The 18,418-nt window shown below is 40.4% G+C and overlaps 1 protein-coding gene across 2 annotated transcripts in view; it reads left to right on the top strand.

Moving 5' to 3' along the window:
- Fbxl4 (F-box and leucine rich repeat protein 4) overlaps positions 1 to 13,880 on the top strand; it is a 75,814-nt gene extending 61,934 nt beyond the window's left edge. For both annotated transcript variants that reach the window (XM_075971309.1, XM_075971310.1), the window contains 3 exons: positions 495 to 566; positions 7,893 to 8,205; positions 13,374 to 13,880. In XM_075971309.1, coding sequence (XP_075827424.1) covers positions 495 to 566; positions 7,893 to 8,205; positions 13,374 to 13,537 — 549 coding nt within the window. In that variant the 3' untranslated portion in view covers positions 13,538 to 13,880. The remainder of the gene's footprint in view (positions 1 to 494; positions 567 to 7,892; positions 8,206 to 13,373) is intronic.
- Positions 13,881 to 18,418: the final 4,538 nt, after the last annotated feature.

Raw genomic sequence — 18,418 nt, 5'->3', positions numbered from 1 at the left:
TGATTTGGGGTGACTCTATTGGCAGTTCCATCAGACTGCAGCTGATTGGTGAATGTCAGAGCTGCAGCTGCTCTTCGGGAGTGTCACCAGCCCCCTGTGGGGTGCTTCCTCTCCCCCCTCCCTCCTCCCTCTGTCACTCTCTTGCTTTTACTCTATTGCTTTCTTGCTCTAGCTCTAGCTCTCTCTCACTCCTCAAGTGCTTACCTGAGAAATAAACTGATAGGCCGTGGGGAACATAGATGTCTTTAGAGTATGTAAAGCCATACTAAGTGATGACTTACACGGGGACTGCTAATGATTACCTCGAAACCCAGCCAGTCAATGGTGCGAGCACCTGGGGACTCATTAAATGGCATCTGTGGACTCTGTAACCTAGGTTTTCATCTGTATTTCAGGAAAGGCAGTGACAGCCTTTAATGTCTAATTGACCTCTTCTCTTTGTTTCACGCTCATTCATTTTCTGCCTTTGCCTCTGATGTGGTCCCTGATGGCAGCAAACAGCACTGCTGAGCATCTTGAACTTCTGTGCAGAGCTCCAGCACCTCAGCCTGGGCAGCTGTGTGATGGTAAGTGCTTGGATATTCTTCATACCTAATGCCTTCTTATCTTTTTGCTACAGGGGTGAGTTTTACCTGGCCCACCCACCACATACATACCCGCATACTTTGTGTCCCACATTCAAACACTTCCCCTCCTCACATTGGAGGCTATGTCTTTGAATCACTCCCTTGGGTGGAGGGAGTGTTGTCTCAGGCTCATTACCTGTGTGGATCCTTTACAAAAGTGTTGGACAGGTATCACACCCAGATGTCGGTGGCTTAGTGAGATTTCACAAAACTCAATTCAAATCCTGCGATTAACTCTTAGAAGTTTGATGGACGATAGGTGTGTTGTTTCTGTGAGCTTCTTTACTTGTTTATCAGGCACAATAAAAAGGCTGATGCCCTATATTAGAACTCAGTTGTGCTTTGGTTGTTCTTTTTAAAAATTTACTAGTCTGAAATTCAGATGCCTGATTCTTAGATTAGAAAACTTCTGAAGACCTTCAACTTATAAACTGTAGCTTTATTTGTCCTGGAAGAGGTAATGAGAAAATGTAAATTTATTGATCTAAACTAGGTAGTTAAATGGCTTATAAATTATTCTGAGATTTAAAGGACAGTCGAATTCTTGGGATCTGCGTGTACACACCTACACGGGCAGAAGAAGAAGTGAGTCTTCCTATGGACCAGCCCATTATTATGTCTTCTACTGCCTATAATCAAAGCAGATGTGGATCCCAGACCTGTCCAGCACTGCATCCACTTTGTTTCAGGCCTTCAATAAGCTGGCAGTCAGGGAAATCTGGAATCCTAGGCTTGGATACTAATTGGACTTCTTTGTCATTTAGCAATTGCTTCAAAGATGTCCAAAAATTGGACAATGGAGTCTAGACAAACCTTTTTATAATGGTGTATGTAAGGTGCTTTCACATCTAGACTCAGTGCTTAGGTCTTATTAAAGTGCACGTATGACCCAAAACAGTCCCAGTTCCCAAAGACAGTCTTGGGAACCCAGTAGATTCTCTTTCCTCAAGTCAAATTCTTACTTTTGTGAGCCATTTCACAGACTTCTTTGGATCTCTTCTGTTGCTAATCTAAAGGAACCCAGTGACCCTTGATGACAGTTTCTGTGATAACAGATCAGGTGCTTTGCTCTTTACATATTGCTAGGCTGCCCCACTAAGATCAGTAAGGACCCTATTTCATTTCACTCTGAGTATTCTATTGTTTGTTATTCCTACCCCTTTCTTAAATTGGAGCATTATCCTCTGGGAAAGCAGGCCTCTGGCCACAGCTTGAGTCAGAATTTTTGTGATGGAGTATATGTATATACATAAATATTTATAGTTAAAATACTGTATTTTAATTCAGTGTTTCCCAAAATTGATCTGTGGAAAATTAGCCCTGAAGAATATTCAATTATAAAAGTTTACATACGGTTAGAGCAGAGCAGGGATTCCTGATGAACATTAGGGAATGACTCTGGTGTCTCTTCCCTTTGGGGTGCTAACGTAGCATTGTTCCCTACAAAGTTTGCCTTTGCTTAACCCCTGCCTTCCAGCATTCATCAATATGGAACTGCTTTCCTATACTACATAGATTAGAGCGTAGCACACGGTAGTAACGAGCCTGCCAGTAAACAGGCTGTTTTCACAATGAAGTGTGTGGTTACTGTGAGATGCTGCTACACTAACAGCCTAGGCCCTCTTTTGGTTGTTAGCACTCTTTGGAAACTCTCAGTTGTCCTGCAATTTGTGAGGAAAACAAAACTATTATTTTGAGTAGATGATTAGTTCTTTAAAGTTTTGAGGGTTTGTTTTATTTTTAGTTTTATTTATTTTACATATTTATTTCTTTTACATTAGTTTAAATCCCATGGAGCACAGTATCACATGAACTCATGTCCAGCAACTTTGTCAGGAAGGTTGTTTGCAGAATTTGACAAGAACTGTATTCCTATTTCCAGATTACTATGGTTTTGCTTGGTTTGCCAACAGGTTTTCTGTTGTATCGTTCTGATGTGCGTAAGCACACCTCTTCCCAAGGAGAGCCCAGCTCTATTTCAGGATAAACAGCATCAGCTCTTGGAGTTGTTGTCTGCCCCTTTCTCTTTGGAAATAAGCTTATAGCCAGCACTACATAGAAGCCACGTTCCCAGCATACCCCCAGAGGCTCCAGGACACCATTCATATAAAGCCAGCTTTACATCTTAGAATCTATTGTAATGGAAAACAATGCCATGTAGGTAATAAAGCCTCATAGCAATCTGAAGCTTGCTTTAATAGTTTATTTCGATCTTTAATCTTTAAAAATCTTTTGGCAAATTTGCAAGCATACTGATTAAAATTGGGTAAAACTTTCCAATCACTGCTTCTACAAGACTGTTTATTTCTCTTCCTTGTAAGAGGAGTGTAGGAAGTAAACAGGCCTGGCTGGTTTTCCAGCTTGATTCCTCATTCCTCGCAGATCTAGACTTCACTCTTGAAGACTGCATTGCACATTTGACCTCAGTGTTAGGAATAGGGGTCTGCCCATCCCATTCCCATGCCAAACTGTAAGGAAGGGACAAAGGCACAATACTTTCCCTTAAGGACTTTTTGTAGAAGTATCGTATCTTTTCAGACTACTTCATACTATCCAGAACTCAATCACATGGCACACTTTGTAGCAGGGGAAGCTAAGAAATATAGTCTATGTTCTGAGTAGTCATGAGCAGGCAGAATTTAGAATAAAAGTAAAAACTTGAGTGAATGGACTTCCATCTACTTTCTACCCAGTGGGTACCAGAAGAGGGACCGTGTGTAAAAAGAGAGCATACGTAATGCCCTGAGAACACTGCATTCATCGGTAGGTTCTGCTGCTGTGCTGTCCGGTCTGTTAGCTCATAGCCGGTTGGAAATACACTAGTTTCAATTTTTGTATGATACAAGTGTAAGATACCTGCCCAATTTTGAAGTTTTAGTATCAAAAAATGTGAACTATTGCAATATCTTCATGTTGAAGTGTTAGTATTAGTTATGGCTAAAGAAAATGTATCGTTGAAATTAATTTTGTTTCTTTCTGCTATGGAAAGAATGATTAAAAATAGCCTATGTGCTCTTTGCATTATTTGGTGTTTCTTGGAGTAATTTAAAGTTGCCTGGAACCAGCTTGTATTTCCTTAGGTTCCCTGTTGTTTGCCCCTAGTCAAGTTAGCTGTCTTCTTTCTGATAGTTCCTTGGAGACATCTGTCATATCTTTTTAAAATTAGATAATGAAAGCCAGGCACAGTTATCCATGCTTATAATCCCAGCGCTTGAGAGACTGAGACAGGATGATTGGGAGTTCAAGACCCGCCTAGTGTAGACAGTGAGACCCTCTGTCTCAATAAATAACTAAATAAAAAAAAATAGATGTGCCATACTGAATGAGGTAACCCAGACCCAGAATGACAAATATACTAGGTACTTACTAATAAGTGGCTTCTAGACATAAGGCAAAAAAAAAAAACAAACAAAAAACAAAACAAAAAAAAAAAACAGCCTAGAGTCCACAACCCCAGAGAACCTAGACAACAAAGAGGACCCTAAGAGAGACGTGCATGGATCTACATAGGAAGAAGAAAACGACAAGATCCCCTGAGTAAATTGGGAGTGTGGGGGCCATGAGAGGGGGGGGGGAAGGGAGATGGGAGGAAGGGAAGGGAGCAGAGAAAAATGTATAGCTCAATAAGAACAAAAAATAGTTGTGTCTAAACTCTTTTCAATTATTTTTATAATTTGGAAAAAGTTGTAATTATTAAGAATAGATCTTTTTCCATCTCCTTAATCAAAATTTCAGGGAGCCATATGTTTCTCACTACCCCAATGTAGCTATTTTTCAGTAAGTTCAAAATAAAAATATAGCACACTAGTTAAAAAAAAAATAGGTTGCTTTCAATTTAGCAAAAATAGGCAGTTAGATTGTTATTTTTTCTGCCTTGAGTTTTGTTTTCCTTGTTTGTTTAATGATGCTGTGAAAAGTTTACACCCAGAACTGTTGTAGGATTTCCCCCTTTGTGGTCTGCGGGTAGAGACTCATTCTGCATGTGAGTGAGTGCCCCAAGGCAGAATCAGCACCGTCATATCATGGATGTCAGAAAGGTCGATTCTTCTTTAAAGATATTAATTGGATGTCTGTTGCTGTTTTTGTTGTTTTACTCTTAGGCTCTTTTGGGGGCTTACCACCCAGCTTCCACAGAGACTTATTTCTTATGAATGCCTGGCCTTAGCTTGACTTGTTCCTAACCAGCTTTTCTTAAATTATTCCATCTACCTTTTGCCTCTCAGTTTTTATCTTGCTCTATTCCCTTATCTCTTTCTTTACTGCTTACTCCATGGCCTGTTGTGTAGCTGGGTCTCTGGTCCCTGGTGTCCTCTCTCCTTCTCCTTTTCATGTTCCTCGATCCTCTCTTCCCAGATGTCTCCTATTTATTCTCATTGCTTGCCAACCCTATTTATCCTTTCTCCTGCCTGGCTATTGGCCATTCAGCTCTTTATTAGACCATCAGAGGTTTTAGAAAGGCATAGTATCACAGCTTCACAGAGTTAACAAATGCAGCATAAAAGAATGCAACACATCTTTACATCACTGAAAAATGTTCAACAGCAAAAACAAAAGTAATGCACCTTCAACTAATATTCTGCAACAGATGTACTAATTATGCAGGTGAACTCACTTGTAGAGGTGGTGATGTTCCCCCGACCTGTTTGTTGTGGACTTTGAGTCCCCCAGATGCACTTGCTTAGTTAGACAGAACCTTAGAGCACACCTGTTGTGTCAGTCTCTGGTCCCTACTCAGAAACATAGCCCCAGATCTGTTCGGTGTCCTCTTCATCAAGGACCCTGAGGTGTCACATTGAACTTTCTCAGTCCACTCAGGTATTTTTCCTCCTCCATTCTCACCTACCATGGGCCATCTCCATCCTTCAAAAGCCAGAAAGGGATTTGCTTGAGTGTCAGTCATATACCTTTCCTTAACTTGAAATACTCCTTTTCTTCTCAGTGTATAAAATAAAAATTCAGCTCCTTCATAGCTAAATCTCCAGGCCCTGCTTAACTCTGCTCTCTCCATAGCCTTTCTCTCTCACTGTTCTCATTCAGTCCCATTGCTGTTCCTTGGATGTGCCTACTCATCCCTGGAGAACTGTTCCCACCCTCAACTGATACTCTCTGACGTTCCTATATCGCTCTGCTTTATTACGTCACACTTGTCATCACTGAATTGTTTCTCCTCATTTATTTGTCTCCGTGTCTTTCTAAAACTGTAAACAAAATGTTTCAGGGATGGGGGCAGTTATTCTTGTTCCTAGCATCTGGGGTGGTCTATCATAGTGACTGTATATATATATATATATATATATATATAATGAATACATAAAAGGAAAAGTCATTATAAATACTATTTTGTTTTCTTCTGACTTCTGGTGGTAACTTTGATACCTGATTATAATGAAGTCACATGACCTCCTTGAAAGAACCTCTGTAAAGAAACATTTAAGCATAGAAAGCACAGGGTGGAAATGTTTAATCCTTGGTTACTAGATGCCTATCCTTTATCATGAGTAAGTACTGGGGACCTCTAGCGATTAGCATACTATAGTCTAAAGCCCCTTTCTGTTGCATGTTCAGTCTATAAATCCTTATTGAGCCCCAAACTACCATCCTACTTATTACTCTCAGCATTTCCACACAGTTTAGAAACTACCAAAGTATACACATTTGTCAGGGAGAGATGAAGTACCATCTGTGTACACTAATCATATATAAAGTAGAAGAAACTAGGCCCTGTCAACAGATAGCTGTGACAGTGTTAAAATGGTAGGCAGAAAAAATATGACTTGTTCATGAGAGACTGGGGGCTGCTGTGGAATTTAATTCATTAATATTCTCTCTAGTTCTATTAAATGGGTTTTTAGGTGATTTTTGTCTATATGCGTGTGCACATGTCTATGAAGAAGTGTATGCATATACATGTATACACTGACAGTCATTGCTTTTTGATTTTTTCCATTCTTTTTTCTTTTAGATTTTATTTAAATAACATTTTTTTTCATTTATTTTACATACCAACCAGTTTTCCCACCCTCCTGTCCCTTTCCCTTTTCCATTGTGCCCCCCCCCTCCACTCTTTCTCAGTCTCCTTCAGAAAGGGGTAGGCCTCTTATGGGCTTGCACAAATGGTGGCAAATCAAATTGGGGCAGAAGTGAGCTCCTCCCCTTAGTCAAGGTAATTCAGCATGGGGTACACATTACCAAAAGTCAGCTAAGCTCCAGGGAGAGGTTCTGCTCTCACTCTTAGAAGCCCTACTAAGAGACCAAGCTACATGATTGTTACACACCTGTAGAAGGCCTGGGTTGGCCCCATGCAGGCTCCCCAACTATTGGTCCAGCGTCCATGAGCTCCCATGAGCTCAGGTCAGCTGCCTCTGTTTGTTCCACCCCCATCTTAACCCTCCTAACTCATATATTCCCTCCTCCCTTTCTTCCATAAGACTCTTGTAGCTCAGCCTAGTGCTTGTCTGTGGATCTCTGCCTCTGCTTCCATCAGTTACTGAATAGAGTGTCTCTGGTGACAGGGAAGTCACCAATCTGTTCACCATAGATCCCTAATTAAGGCACTTTCTCCACTATTACTAGGAGTCTTAATTGTGGTCATCCTTGTGAGTTCTTAGAGTTTTCCCTAACCCCAAAATGCCCAACCCCAATCAGGACGTCTCTTTTATTACCAGAGGTCATTATTAACCAGAGGTTAATATGGACATCTTACTTTATTTTTGAGGCACGGTCGCTCACTAAACCTAGAGCTCACCTGTTTGGCTAAATTACCCAGCCGTCAAGCCCCAGTATGCTCCTATTTCTTCTTTCTCCAGTGTTGTGATTACAAGTGTATACTCCACACCTAGATTTTACATGGTGCTAGGGATTACACTCAGGTCCTCACGATCACATGCCAGGCACTTTATCAGATGAGCCAGCTGCCCAGCTCACTACTCATGCTTTTTGAAGTATTGGGAGATGTAGGATGAGTAAACAAATGTGTATTACAAGGTCATAGGTGTGTTTACTTGAAAGCAACAATAAGAGATGATTAAGAATGTCCTAAGGAGCTGGACAGTGGTGACTCATGCGTTTAATCACAGCACATGGGAGGCAGAGGCAGGCAAATCTCTGAGTTCAAGGCTAGTATGGTCTACAGAATGAGTTTCTTGATAGTCAGTGCTACACAAAGAAACCCTGTCTTAAAAAACAGGAAAAAAAGAAGAAGAATGTTTTAAGCTGTTTATATTCCTGCATGTGACATATAAAGAATTGGAATTGTTTGATTTTCAGATTGAAGATTATGATGTGATAGCCAGCATGATAGGAGCCAAGTGTAAAAACCTCCGGACCCTGGATCTGTGGAGATGCAAGAATTTTACAGAGAATGGGATAGCAGAGTTGGCTTCTGGGTGTGTGCTTCTCGAGGAACTGGACCTTGGCTGGTGTCCCACCCTTCAGAGCAGCACTGGGTGCTTCGCCAGACTGGCGCGTCAGCTCCCCAACTTGCAGAAACTCTTTCTCACAGCTAACAGGTCTGTGTGTGACGCAGACATAGAAGAACTGGCATCCAACTGTACCAGATTACAGCAACTGGACATATTAGGTAAGGGTGCAATATGTAAATATTTTTAAGTTTGTATACAAAATGATGGGTTTTGTTATGGAATTTTCATATCCATTCACCAATTTACTTTATTCTTACTCATTCTCGTCTCCCGAAAGCCCTTCATTACACCATAGCTCCCTTACTGGCTCTTACCTTCCCCAGATTGTTCCTGCTCTTACCTTTATGTCAATGTGTTCCACACCCTTATTTTCCCTGCTCTCTCTCTTAAACCCTCTACTGCTCCTTTCACAGTCTCCTTTTTACTCTCCTAAGAATTTCTGATTAAACATACACAAGAATGTGTGAATGTAAATCTAATGTACACATGAGAGAGAACCTGTGGTATGTAGCTTTTATTTCATTTAACATAATTATCTTTAAAGACTTCCATTTTGTGCAAGCGTCATGATTTCATTTTTTTTTCATAACTGAATAAAATTACATGTGTTTACCAGAATGTCTTCATCCCTGTGTGTATTGATGGACATCAAGGCTGGCTGCAGTCACTACTGTGAACAGTGCAGTGATAAACATAGGGATGAAAGTATCACTCTGGTGTGTTGACTTGAGTCTGTCAGATGCGTACATAGGAGTAGTGTAGTTGGGTCGTGTGTTGCTTCTGTTTTTAGCTTTTTGAGGGACCTCAGCACTGACTTTCATAGTGGCTGTACCAGTTTACAGTCTCACCCACAGACTTTCTTTCCCCACATCCTCATCAACATTTACTGTCATGTGTTGACATGTTTGCTTGATGGTAACCATTCTTCAGGAGCTGGGGATGGGGTGGACACACTCTCAAAGAAGTTCCCATGTGCATTTTCTTGATGGTTAAAGATGTTTAACACTTTTTCAGGAATGTAGTTGAGGCTGTCTTCAGTTCATTAGTACACTGACTGGTTAGGTGGCTTCCTCTTTTGGTGTTCCTTGCGGATTTCTTCATACAGGTTCCAATCTCGTTTCCAGCATGCAGTTGGCAAGGGTTTTTTTTCACCATTCTGTAAGTTGTCTCTTTAGTGATTATTTCATCTGTTATGCTAAAGTTTTTTAATTTCATGTAATCCTGTCTGTCAGTCTTGGGATAATTTTCTATGATTGGAGTTTTTTCAGAAAGTCCTTGTTTATTGGAGTGTTTTCCCCTAGCCCTTCCAGAGGCCTTTCGTTTAAGGTTTTGATCCAGTCTGAATTGATATTTTTGTAGAGAATAAGAGATAGGGTTCTAGTTTCATTCTTCTACAGGTGGGTAGCTAGATTTCCTCAATGAAGAGTGTTCTTTCTCACGTAGGTTTTTGACATCTGTGACAAAAATAATGTGGATTTAATAAGTATTCTGCCACATTGGTCATTGTCCTGTTTGCTTTCTATTACCATGATAAACACTACAACAGAAACAACATGGGAGGAAAGGGTATTTAATCTTGTAACTTGCAGATCACAGTTTGCTGCTGAGGGATGTCAGGACAGGAGTTCATGCGGGTGCCTGGAGGCCTGAACTGGAGCAGAGACTGTTGACGCATGCTGCTTACTTGCTCTTTCCTTGTGGCTTTCTTATAAAACCCAAGACCACCTGCCCAGAAGTGGCACTGCCCACAGGGAGCTTGGGCCCTTCTCCCAAAGACTTTCTTACAAGTCAGTCAGAAGGAGGCAATCCTCAGTTGACATTTCTGCCATCCAGATATGTCTAGGTTTGTGTCAAGTTGACAAAACCAACACAGTCTGTGTATCTGTTTCTGTACTAGTACCATGCCAGCTTGTTACTGTCACTCTATAGTAAACTGTTTGAGGTTACCAAACATTGCTCTTTTCCTTACTTAGGATTGCCTGAGCTGTTTTTCAACAGCTCAAAGCAATGTTGTGCTTTAAGTTCTGTTTGGTTATAGGAATTTGATAAAAAAAATTCTGGAGTTCTTCAGTGACTCTACTCATCACTCAAAAGTATATTTTTCAGCCACCAAGAATTTTTATAGATTCTCTTGCTGTTGATTCCAGTTATTTCACTGTGATGAGGTGGGAAGTTATTTCAAGCCATGGGTATTTGTTAACACTTGCTCTGCGAGCTAGAATGTGATTACCTCTACATGATTCCATGGATTGATGAAAAGACTATTTCATTGTTTCTAGTTGGAAGGGTCTGAAGACATTTGCTAAATCTAATTGATCTGCCAGATAGTTTAACTTTGAAATTTCTTTCTTGATTTTTAATTTGGCCTAACTAAAGATAAGAGGGGGATATTGAAGTCACCTAGTGTTACTATAATGGGTACCTGCCATATTTTCTTATGCCCATTAGTGCTTATTTTATGAAATCATAAATTCTAACATTTGGTACAAATATTTTTGCATATATATTGTTATTGATGTATGTTCAAAGTTATTAATATGCAGTGGGCTATATCTATTTTGGCTAGTTTTCATTTGAAGTCTACTTTGTTAGATATCAGAATGGTTATACCAGCTTGATTTTGGCTTTCGTTTGCTTGATAGACTGACTTTTTCCTTTGACTCTCAGTCTTTGGATGTCTTTCCCAGTGAGGGGTGTTTCTTGAGCACAGCAGACAGTTGGAGCTAGTGTTTTAGTTTAGTCAGCCAGCCAGTCTATGTCTCTTCATTGGTGAGGTGAGACTAGTTACCTTTAAGTAACTTTATTAGTGAGAGGTGCTTACTAAGTCCTGTCATTTGATTGGTTGTCTCCTGGTTGGGTAATTATCTGTTCTTTTTTTCTTCTCTATTAGTACTGGCGGATTTTTATTGTTGTTGGACATGATGAATTTCTTCCATAAAATTGTTATAAAGTCTGCGTCTTTGACATAACACCTAATTGTTGACCTTCTGCAAGAAAGCCAAATCAACTTGTAATAAACAGTTGTCCTGATAAGACCACTTGGTAGAAAGTGTAAGATGGATGGATATATTGGCCTAGGGAGAGAGAGACAGACAGAGGGAGAATATAATGGTGAGTCGAGCAACATAGCCAAAAGCTTTACATGCGCTAAATAGCAAGTTTGGGTCCAGTCAGAGTATAAGATTTACATGAGTTGTATTCTCCAATTTTATTAAGGACAGAAGATGAATCAGTTTGTAAAATTAATTCAAGTTAGAGTTAAAAAGGTTTGTTTTAAAACAAAAAGTTTGCAACCTCTGCCTGTGGCGATTCTAGTTTTTAGGAATTGTTCTACCACAAGATAGATCTGTTGATAATTCTTCAGAATCCTGGAATTCTATGTGTCTTCACTGAATTCATCAGCAAGCAACCCATGCCAGAGGTGCCAGTGGTGCTACCATTATTGCCCACACATCATCACAGAATACATGAACTGTCTTTGGCAATATGTCAGTACTCATAATAATGGGTCTTAATTTTTATAGAGTACTTGCATATCCTTTCCTCTTTACCTAATATTCATCAAAGGAAAAACATGAAGATTTTCAGCATCTGGGCTAAAGTTTCTCCATGTCCACGTTTATGATACATTAGTAGATGATGCTTATATTGTTGCATATGATTGATTCTAAGTAATTTTAAGCAGGGAGTCATACATAATTAACACACTTTGAACAAAATGCTTCATTTGTGTTATATTTTACCTCATCTAAGGGAGTTGGATTGTTGTCTTCCATAGCTGAAGCCCAGCTTTTACTATGAGACAGGACAAAGCCTCAGGCTGGGATGTTGATTCTGTCATCAGGACTCTGCTTCAGTTCAGGAGTCTCATGCCCACCAACCTTCCTGTTCTATCTCTGTCTGTCTGTCTGTCTCTCTCAAAAGCCAAAGATCAAAACAAAAACAAAATTTAAAACAAATAACCAAACCACTAATAAGATTAAAAAACAAACAAGCAAACAAAAAAATGAAACCAAACATCCATGGAGTCTGTTTTGCGTTGGCCGTCTGCTCCTTGGCTTGGTGCCAGCTCTGGACTGTGGCTGATAGACCCAGTGGATGCTGCGTTAGAGAAAACTGCTTTCCTTTGCCAGTAGTTATCCGTTGTACTTCTTGGTTAAAGTGGAGCCTGTGTCCTCTCCTCACTCTTGGTGCTGGACCCCATCTGGCTTGGACCTGTGAAGGTCGTGTGTGTGCTGCCAGTCTTTGCCTGGCCTACATGCTCCTCCTACCCCTGTCCCCTGCACTGCCCTAGACCAGTGTTTATTCGCAGTGACTTCTGTACATGCTTCCCTCCTGGCGAAGCTTGTTCTCTTCTCATAAAAGCTGTTCCTGCTTTTCTGTGCACACAGCCAAGCACCGCGGTGCCAGTCCAGCTCTCTGTGTCTTAGGGAACTTGTGCTTACGGAAAATAGAGGCCGTTCTGAATCCAGGGGTAATCCGGGCAGGTTTAACTTGGGACCAGGTACGAATAGGTGGCAGGAAGTGCCTTATAATTACAGCATGGGAATCCATGAGAGTAAGGTGTGTAGAAAGGAGTTACATGAAATGAGGTTCGTGTTTTCCTGGTCTGGGTTTGTAGATTAGTATAGAGCCCTTGTTCAGTGTACACAAGGCTCTGGATTTGATCCCCAACACTTCAGAAAACAAACAAACAGACAAAAAGACAAACCCAGATCCTAATGCCTTTGTCAGTAAACGTCCTTATGTATTATGACAGTGATTGTTTCTCCCAGAAAAGCTATAATTAAAACAGGATGTGTCGTCCTTCATCTGTCTTCCAGCCGCCCACTAAAGGACAGCGAGTTGTGCTGTGTTTGTTTTATGCCCTGGTCAGTAGCTCCCTAAGGCAGATGCATCACTTTTCCTTCCCAAACCTAAACTAGATGCTCAAGTCTGCTATGGTAGCTGCTGCTAAGCTGTAATCGAAGGGGAATCATCAGCTTTGCTACATAACGGGCGGCATATGGGTCGCCCATGAGTTAAGTTAGGTGAGATGTGGGTAGCCTTTCTGCACTGGGGCAGTGATGCAGGGAAGTGGGGGAGAGTGGGGCCGTGTTGACATAGGAACAGTAGAGTTGACAAGGTTGAAGTTTTCATTGCCAAATTGTCTGAGAATAGTCAGGTTTTCTTTTGTTAAGCAAAATTGTTGAATATATTTTCTTTTTAAAATGCTTTTAAAGTTTGCTTATTTTATGTAAGCTTATATTTTGTATATTTTCTATAAGCTTAAAAGCAGAGGAACTCATTATTAGCACTTTTTTTGATGCTTTGTTTTCTTAAACAGGAACAAGAATGGTGAGTCCAGCATCGCTGAGAAAGCTCCTGGAGTCCTGCAAAGATCTTTCCCTCCTTGACGTGTCCTTCTGTTCTCAGATTGACAACAGGGCGGTGTTGGAACTCAATGCCAGCTTTCCAAAAGTATTCATAAAAAAGAGCTTTACCCAGTGACTTCATACCTGTTCTGTCATTAAATCAACTTGCTTCGGGGAGGTTTTATTTGAGAGATGACTTTGGTATTTTATATAATATTGAGAATGAAGAATTTGTAAAATTTAAAGGAAAATGTAAAATTAACCATTAAATCAAGTTAAAATATAAAGAATGTCCTTTAGAACATCGCAGGCACTTTTCTTTAGAAATATGTGACTTGCTGATGTTCTTTCCCATTATGTTGGTCAATGCTATGCTTTAATCAATAATTGTATGTAAAAGGAATAATATGGAAATACTCTAATTTATTTTAAAGGAATACATTGAACAATAAAATAATCAAAATATTTATGAAAATAAAGTGAGTTTACACATCTCCTCTTTGTAAAGAGTCTTTATTAGACCTTCTGACCTGGCAAGTGTTTTGTTTGCCGGATACAAAATTGGGAGAGCCAGTTATGTAAGCGGAGACTGCTCATTCATTTCCCACTCACCCAGACCCGAAATAATCACACAGAAACTGTATTAATTAAAACACTGCTTGGCCTATTAACTTATGCATATTCATAGCTAGCTCTTTATATTTTATTTTATTTTTTTAATTTGCAAGTACTAGTATTCACTCTTTATTATCAATGTATCATACATTACACATATGGTTTAGAGAAACAAGAATATATTCTTTAACAGCTCTGTAGGTCAGAAGTCTACAGTTAACATCACTGGACTAAAAGTGTCAAGGGCATGTTCCCTTTTAATTCATTTTACTATTTATTTATTTATTTATTTGTTTGTTTGTTTATTTATTTTACATCCTGGCTGCAGTTTAACCCTACCTCCTCTCCTCCAGATCACTCCCTTTCCCCATTCACTCATTTGTCTCTTTGCAATCTAGGATCTGGGTCGTGGTGTTCCAAGCAGTGTCATGGGTGGGCTTACTCTCCTGACATGGACCTCAGAATGGGGCATTCATTGGTTGACCACTCCCACAATCTCTGTGTCACCTTTACTTCAATATATCTCATAGGTTGGACAAACTGTAGGTAGAAGGTTATGTGGCTGGATTGGGGTCCCAATCCCTCCATGGGTAGTTTTGTTTAGTCATAGGAGATGGCCCGTTCATGTTACATATTAGTAGGGTCATTCTTGTAGATTCCTGGGAGTTTCCCTTACACTAGGTTTCCATAAGACCCTGAAATGACTCCCTTTAAATTAAGCCATTTCTATTATGCTTTATTGCCGTGTGGTTGTGGCATACACAGGGTTCTGTCCAGTAGCCAGCGTCTGTCTCCTGCAGAGGCTACATGGTGTCTCTCTGACTCTGCCTACTCTCTCTCTATATCTCTTCCAGCATGGCTATATTCTGTTAAGTCATTGGCTAAAAGCAGCTTCTTTATTAACCAATGGCATTCACAGCATACAGAGGGGAATCCCATATCACAGTTAAAAGTATAGGCACTGAGAATATAGCTCAGAGTCACAGTGCTCAGCTAGCGCCAAAGCACCAAAAAAATTAAGTGAAAAAAATCAATTGGAAGGAGTCGCTTTTGTCCAGACTATTGTTTGTAAATATAACTGGGTGTTTGTTGTTGTTTGGTTGTTTGTTTTGAGACCTGTGTAACCCAGGCTAGCCTCAAATCCAACGTCATAAGCTTCTTATGAGACTGTTTAAAGCTGATATATTCAGCTGGAAAATCAGGGCTTTTCCCATTTCTGTCTTTATCTTTCTTTGACTGCTGGCTGTATGAAAACAGAGGCATATCCTAGTACAAGGGATGAACTGCTAACTGAAGTCATTCTCCAGCTGCTGAGCAGATGCCCTATGGATCTTCCTTCGAGGCTTAAGGCTGCTCAGTTACATGCATGACAACGTATGTGGACTTCACTTTAGGCTGCTCAGTTGCATATATGTGAACACGTGAAGCTGCTCAGTTACATGTATGACTACGTATATGTGAACTTCACTTAAGACTGCTTCAATTACATGTATAACAACAAACATGTGGACTTCGGTTAAGGCTGCTCGATTACATGTATAACAGCATATATGTGTACTTCATTTAAGGCTGTTTGGATATGTGCATGGTAACATATATGTGGGTTTCACCTAAGACTGTTCAGTTACATGTATGACAGTGTATAGTGGATTGCATCTATACGTTTTCTATGATTCAAAACTAAAATAAATTCAGCTGCAGTTCAGGGTCAGAAGGAGAGGGAAAATTTGTTACATAATGAATGGATTGAATTTTCCTCCTTTGGTAGACAAAAAGGCTTCGTGGCAGTCAGGTGTCGGGCCCTATTAACCCTGTAGTGTAGCCGAGTTTTCTACTCAATGCAGAAATGTGATATTCCAAACACCCATGTGTCCTCCTGCAGTAATCCTATAGATCTGTACTGTCTGATTACCTGTTTAATTGTATTTTAATTTAAACTGCTGCCTCTCAGTTTGCACGGTCTACACCTCAGTTACTTGTTAGGTGGATGTGGCCAGTTAGTAGCTACCTTGTTGGACATGGGGTGTAGAACATTCTTATCATTGCAGAAAGCTTTTGGATAGCAATAACTGAAAAATTTTTTCATAGTATAATTCATTTACAACTTTCACTAGTACATATATAAGGGCACTTTTTCTCTCGAAGGTGTTAAACTAGGAAATTTATACATAAGCAAATGGAAGGCTTTCAGTATATATTTACTTAACAAGGAATGTATGTACTTTGAGTTGTCACATTTTAAAAGTGTGAACATCATACATTACTATTACTGTGTTTATTCTTATTTAGACTATAAAGAATGTAATATGAAATTTAAAGTAGTAAAAGATTAGCACAGTCTGTCCACCGTAAAGAGGGCCGTGAGAATTACCATTCTGATGAGACTGCAGTATGCTCTGCCCGCTCTTCCTGTTCTATGGAAACAGCACGGTGGGAACAGGCTGGGTTCGCTCCCATCTTCATACCCTGGGACTTTATTTTTGTCTCTGAATGGATATAAAGATTTCTGATGTTTTATCCAATGAGTAGGAAATGTATAATTGGTTACATGCTTTGATCTTGATCTAGCAGCTTACCTTCTCTGAACACTGACTTTGTGCCAAGCACTGTTAGGAGGTTTGCATTTCCTAACTCGCTTCATTCTTACACAAACACTGTAAACTTGATGCCATCACTTACTCTCATCTACAAATGAGGAAACTGTAGAAGAGGCTTGAGGAGTGACCGTCATCAGCTTGTGACAAAGCCAGCATGAAAGTCAGGGCGTTTAACCTGTGGTTTGTGAGTGTTCAGTGTGGCTTCTATTCAGGTAAACAATTTAACTAGATCTATAACCCCTAAGGACATAGAAGCACCAGATAAAAGTCTCCCAACAACAGTGGGCCCTGCACCTGCCAGGGCAACACCTTAGAGCTGACCCTGTTGATTGGTGTGTGCGTAGGGGAAAGTTATTCGGCCTTGTGAACCTGGGTGGGACATCTAGCCCCACCCCCCACCTACCATCTGGGAGCGTGAGTAAGGAAGAGAAGACCTCCCCCTCCCTTTTCAGTAGCCAAGAGTTGGAGAGCCAACACTGTCCCTCACCAGCTGCAGCACCTGGGAGAGCAGCTCTGCACCTTTCCTGGACAACACAACAGAGCGGGACCTTATTGGCAGGAGTGTGGGTGAGCCAGCGCTGATGCCATGAGAATAGGAGAGCTGACCCTCCTCCTCCTCATTAATTCCCCCTGCACAGCAGTTCCGAGTGGGCCTTGTACCTCGCCTGGGAAAAATGGTGCAGCTGGCTCTGGTGGGGTGAATGTGGGTGAGCCAGACCCAAGGGCATGAGAGCAGGAAAACTGGCCCACTCCTTGCTGCCTGCTGCATTGTGTGAGCTAGCTGGGGCAGTACTGGGGAGGTCACCTGAGTGGTGACTGTGAAGGAAAGCTGACCGACCCAGCTATCACTCAGAACCAGGGCTATGAGTTGGCCCACCCGTCATCTACCTCATCTATGAACTGAGGGACCATGCAGAGGGGCCGGATCTGCAAATCCAAAGCTGCAGAATCTCCATGACATAGTATAACAACAGGATATCCAAAGGTTGTCACAGTAAGGGCTCATTGCCAATAGTGCAGCAGAAGCCAGAGGCCTCAAACCAGAACAATGACTCATAGCAATGAGCACTTGCAAGTAAAGCTGTATGGACGAGAGGGTACACTGTGTGACCCACTGGGCTTCCACATCCACATCCAGAAATTTGTATATATGTGGTTGGGTTTTGCTGTTCCTTTAAAATTTTGTTTTGTTTTGTGGGGAAGGTTGTAAGGGTAGAGGGAGGATGTGAGGAGACAGAGATGGGAGGGATCAGGATGCATAATGTGAAATCCACAAATAATAAGTTTTTTAATGTTTATAGCAAAATGTAAACATAATTCTTTCAGAATACTACTTCAAAATGTTTGCATGGTATGAAAAATAAACATTACACAGACATCTACTTTGTAGCATCATAGCTTACCTTTGTTAGTATAAAATGCATACTTAGAAAAATAAATAAATAAGTAAGTAAATAAATAAATAAATAAATAAGTATCCCAAATAAAAATAGAGCTCAGGGCCAGATAGTTTTAGTGCACAATTCTACCAGACTTTCAAAGAACTAACTCTAACACTCCTCAAGTTATTTCACACAATAGAAACAGAAGGAACATTGCCAAATTCATTTTATGAGGCCACAATCATCCTGATACTCAAACCATAAAAAGATTCAGCAAAGAAAGAGAAGTACAAACCAATTTTCCTTATAAACATAGATGCGAAAATCCTCAATAAAATACTTGCAAACTTCTGTTGAGAATTCTCTGTTCAGCTCAGTGCCCCATTTTATAATTGGATTGATTAGCCTTTTACGGTCTAGTTT

Source organism: Microtus pennsylvanicus, chromosome 5 (assembly GCF_037038515.1).
Source record: "Microtus pennsylvanicus isolate mMicPen1 chromosome 5, mMicPen1.hap1, whole genome shotgun sequence".
NCBI lineage: Eukaryota > Metazoa > Chordata > Mammalia > Rodentia > Cricetidae > Microtus > Microtus pennsylvanicus.
Note: the sequence above shows the minus strand (reverse complement) of the source record. Positions and strands in the feature narration are given on the sequence as shown.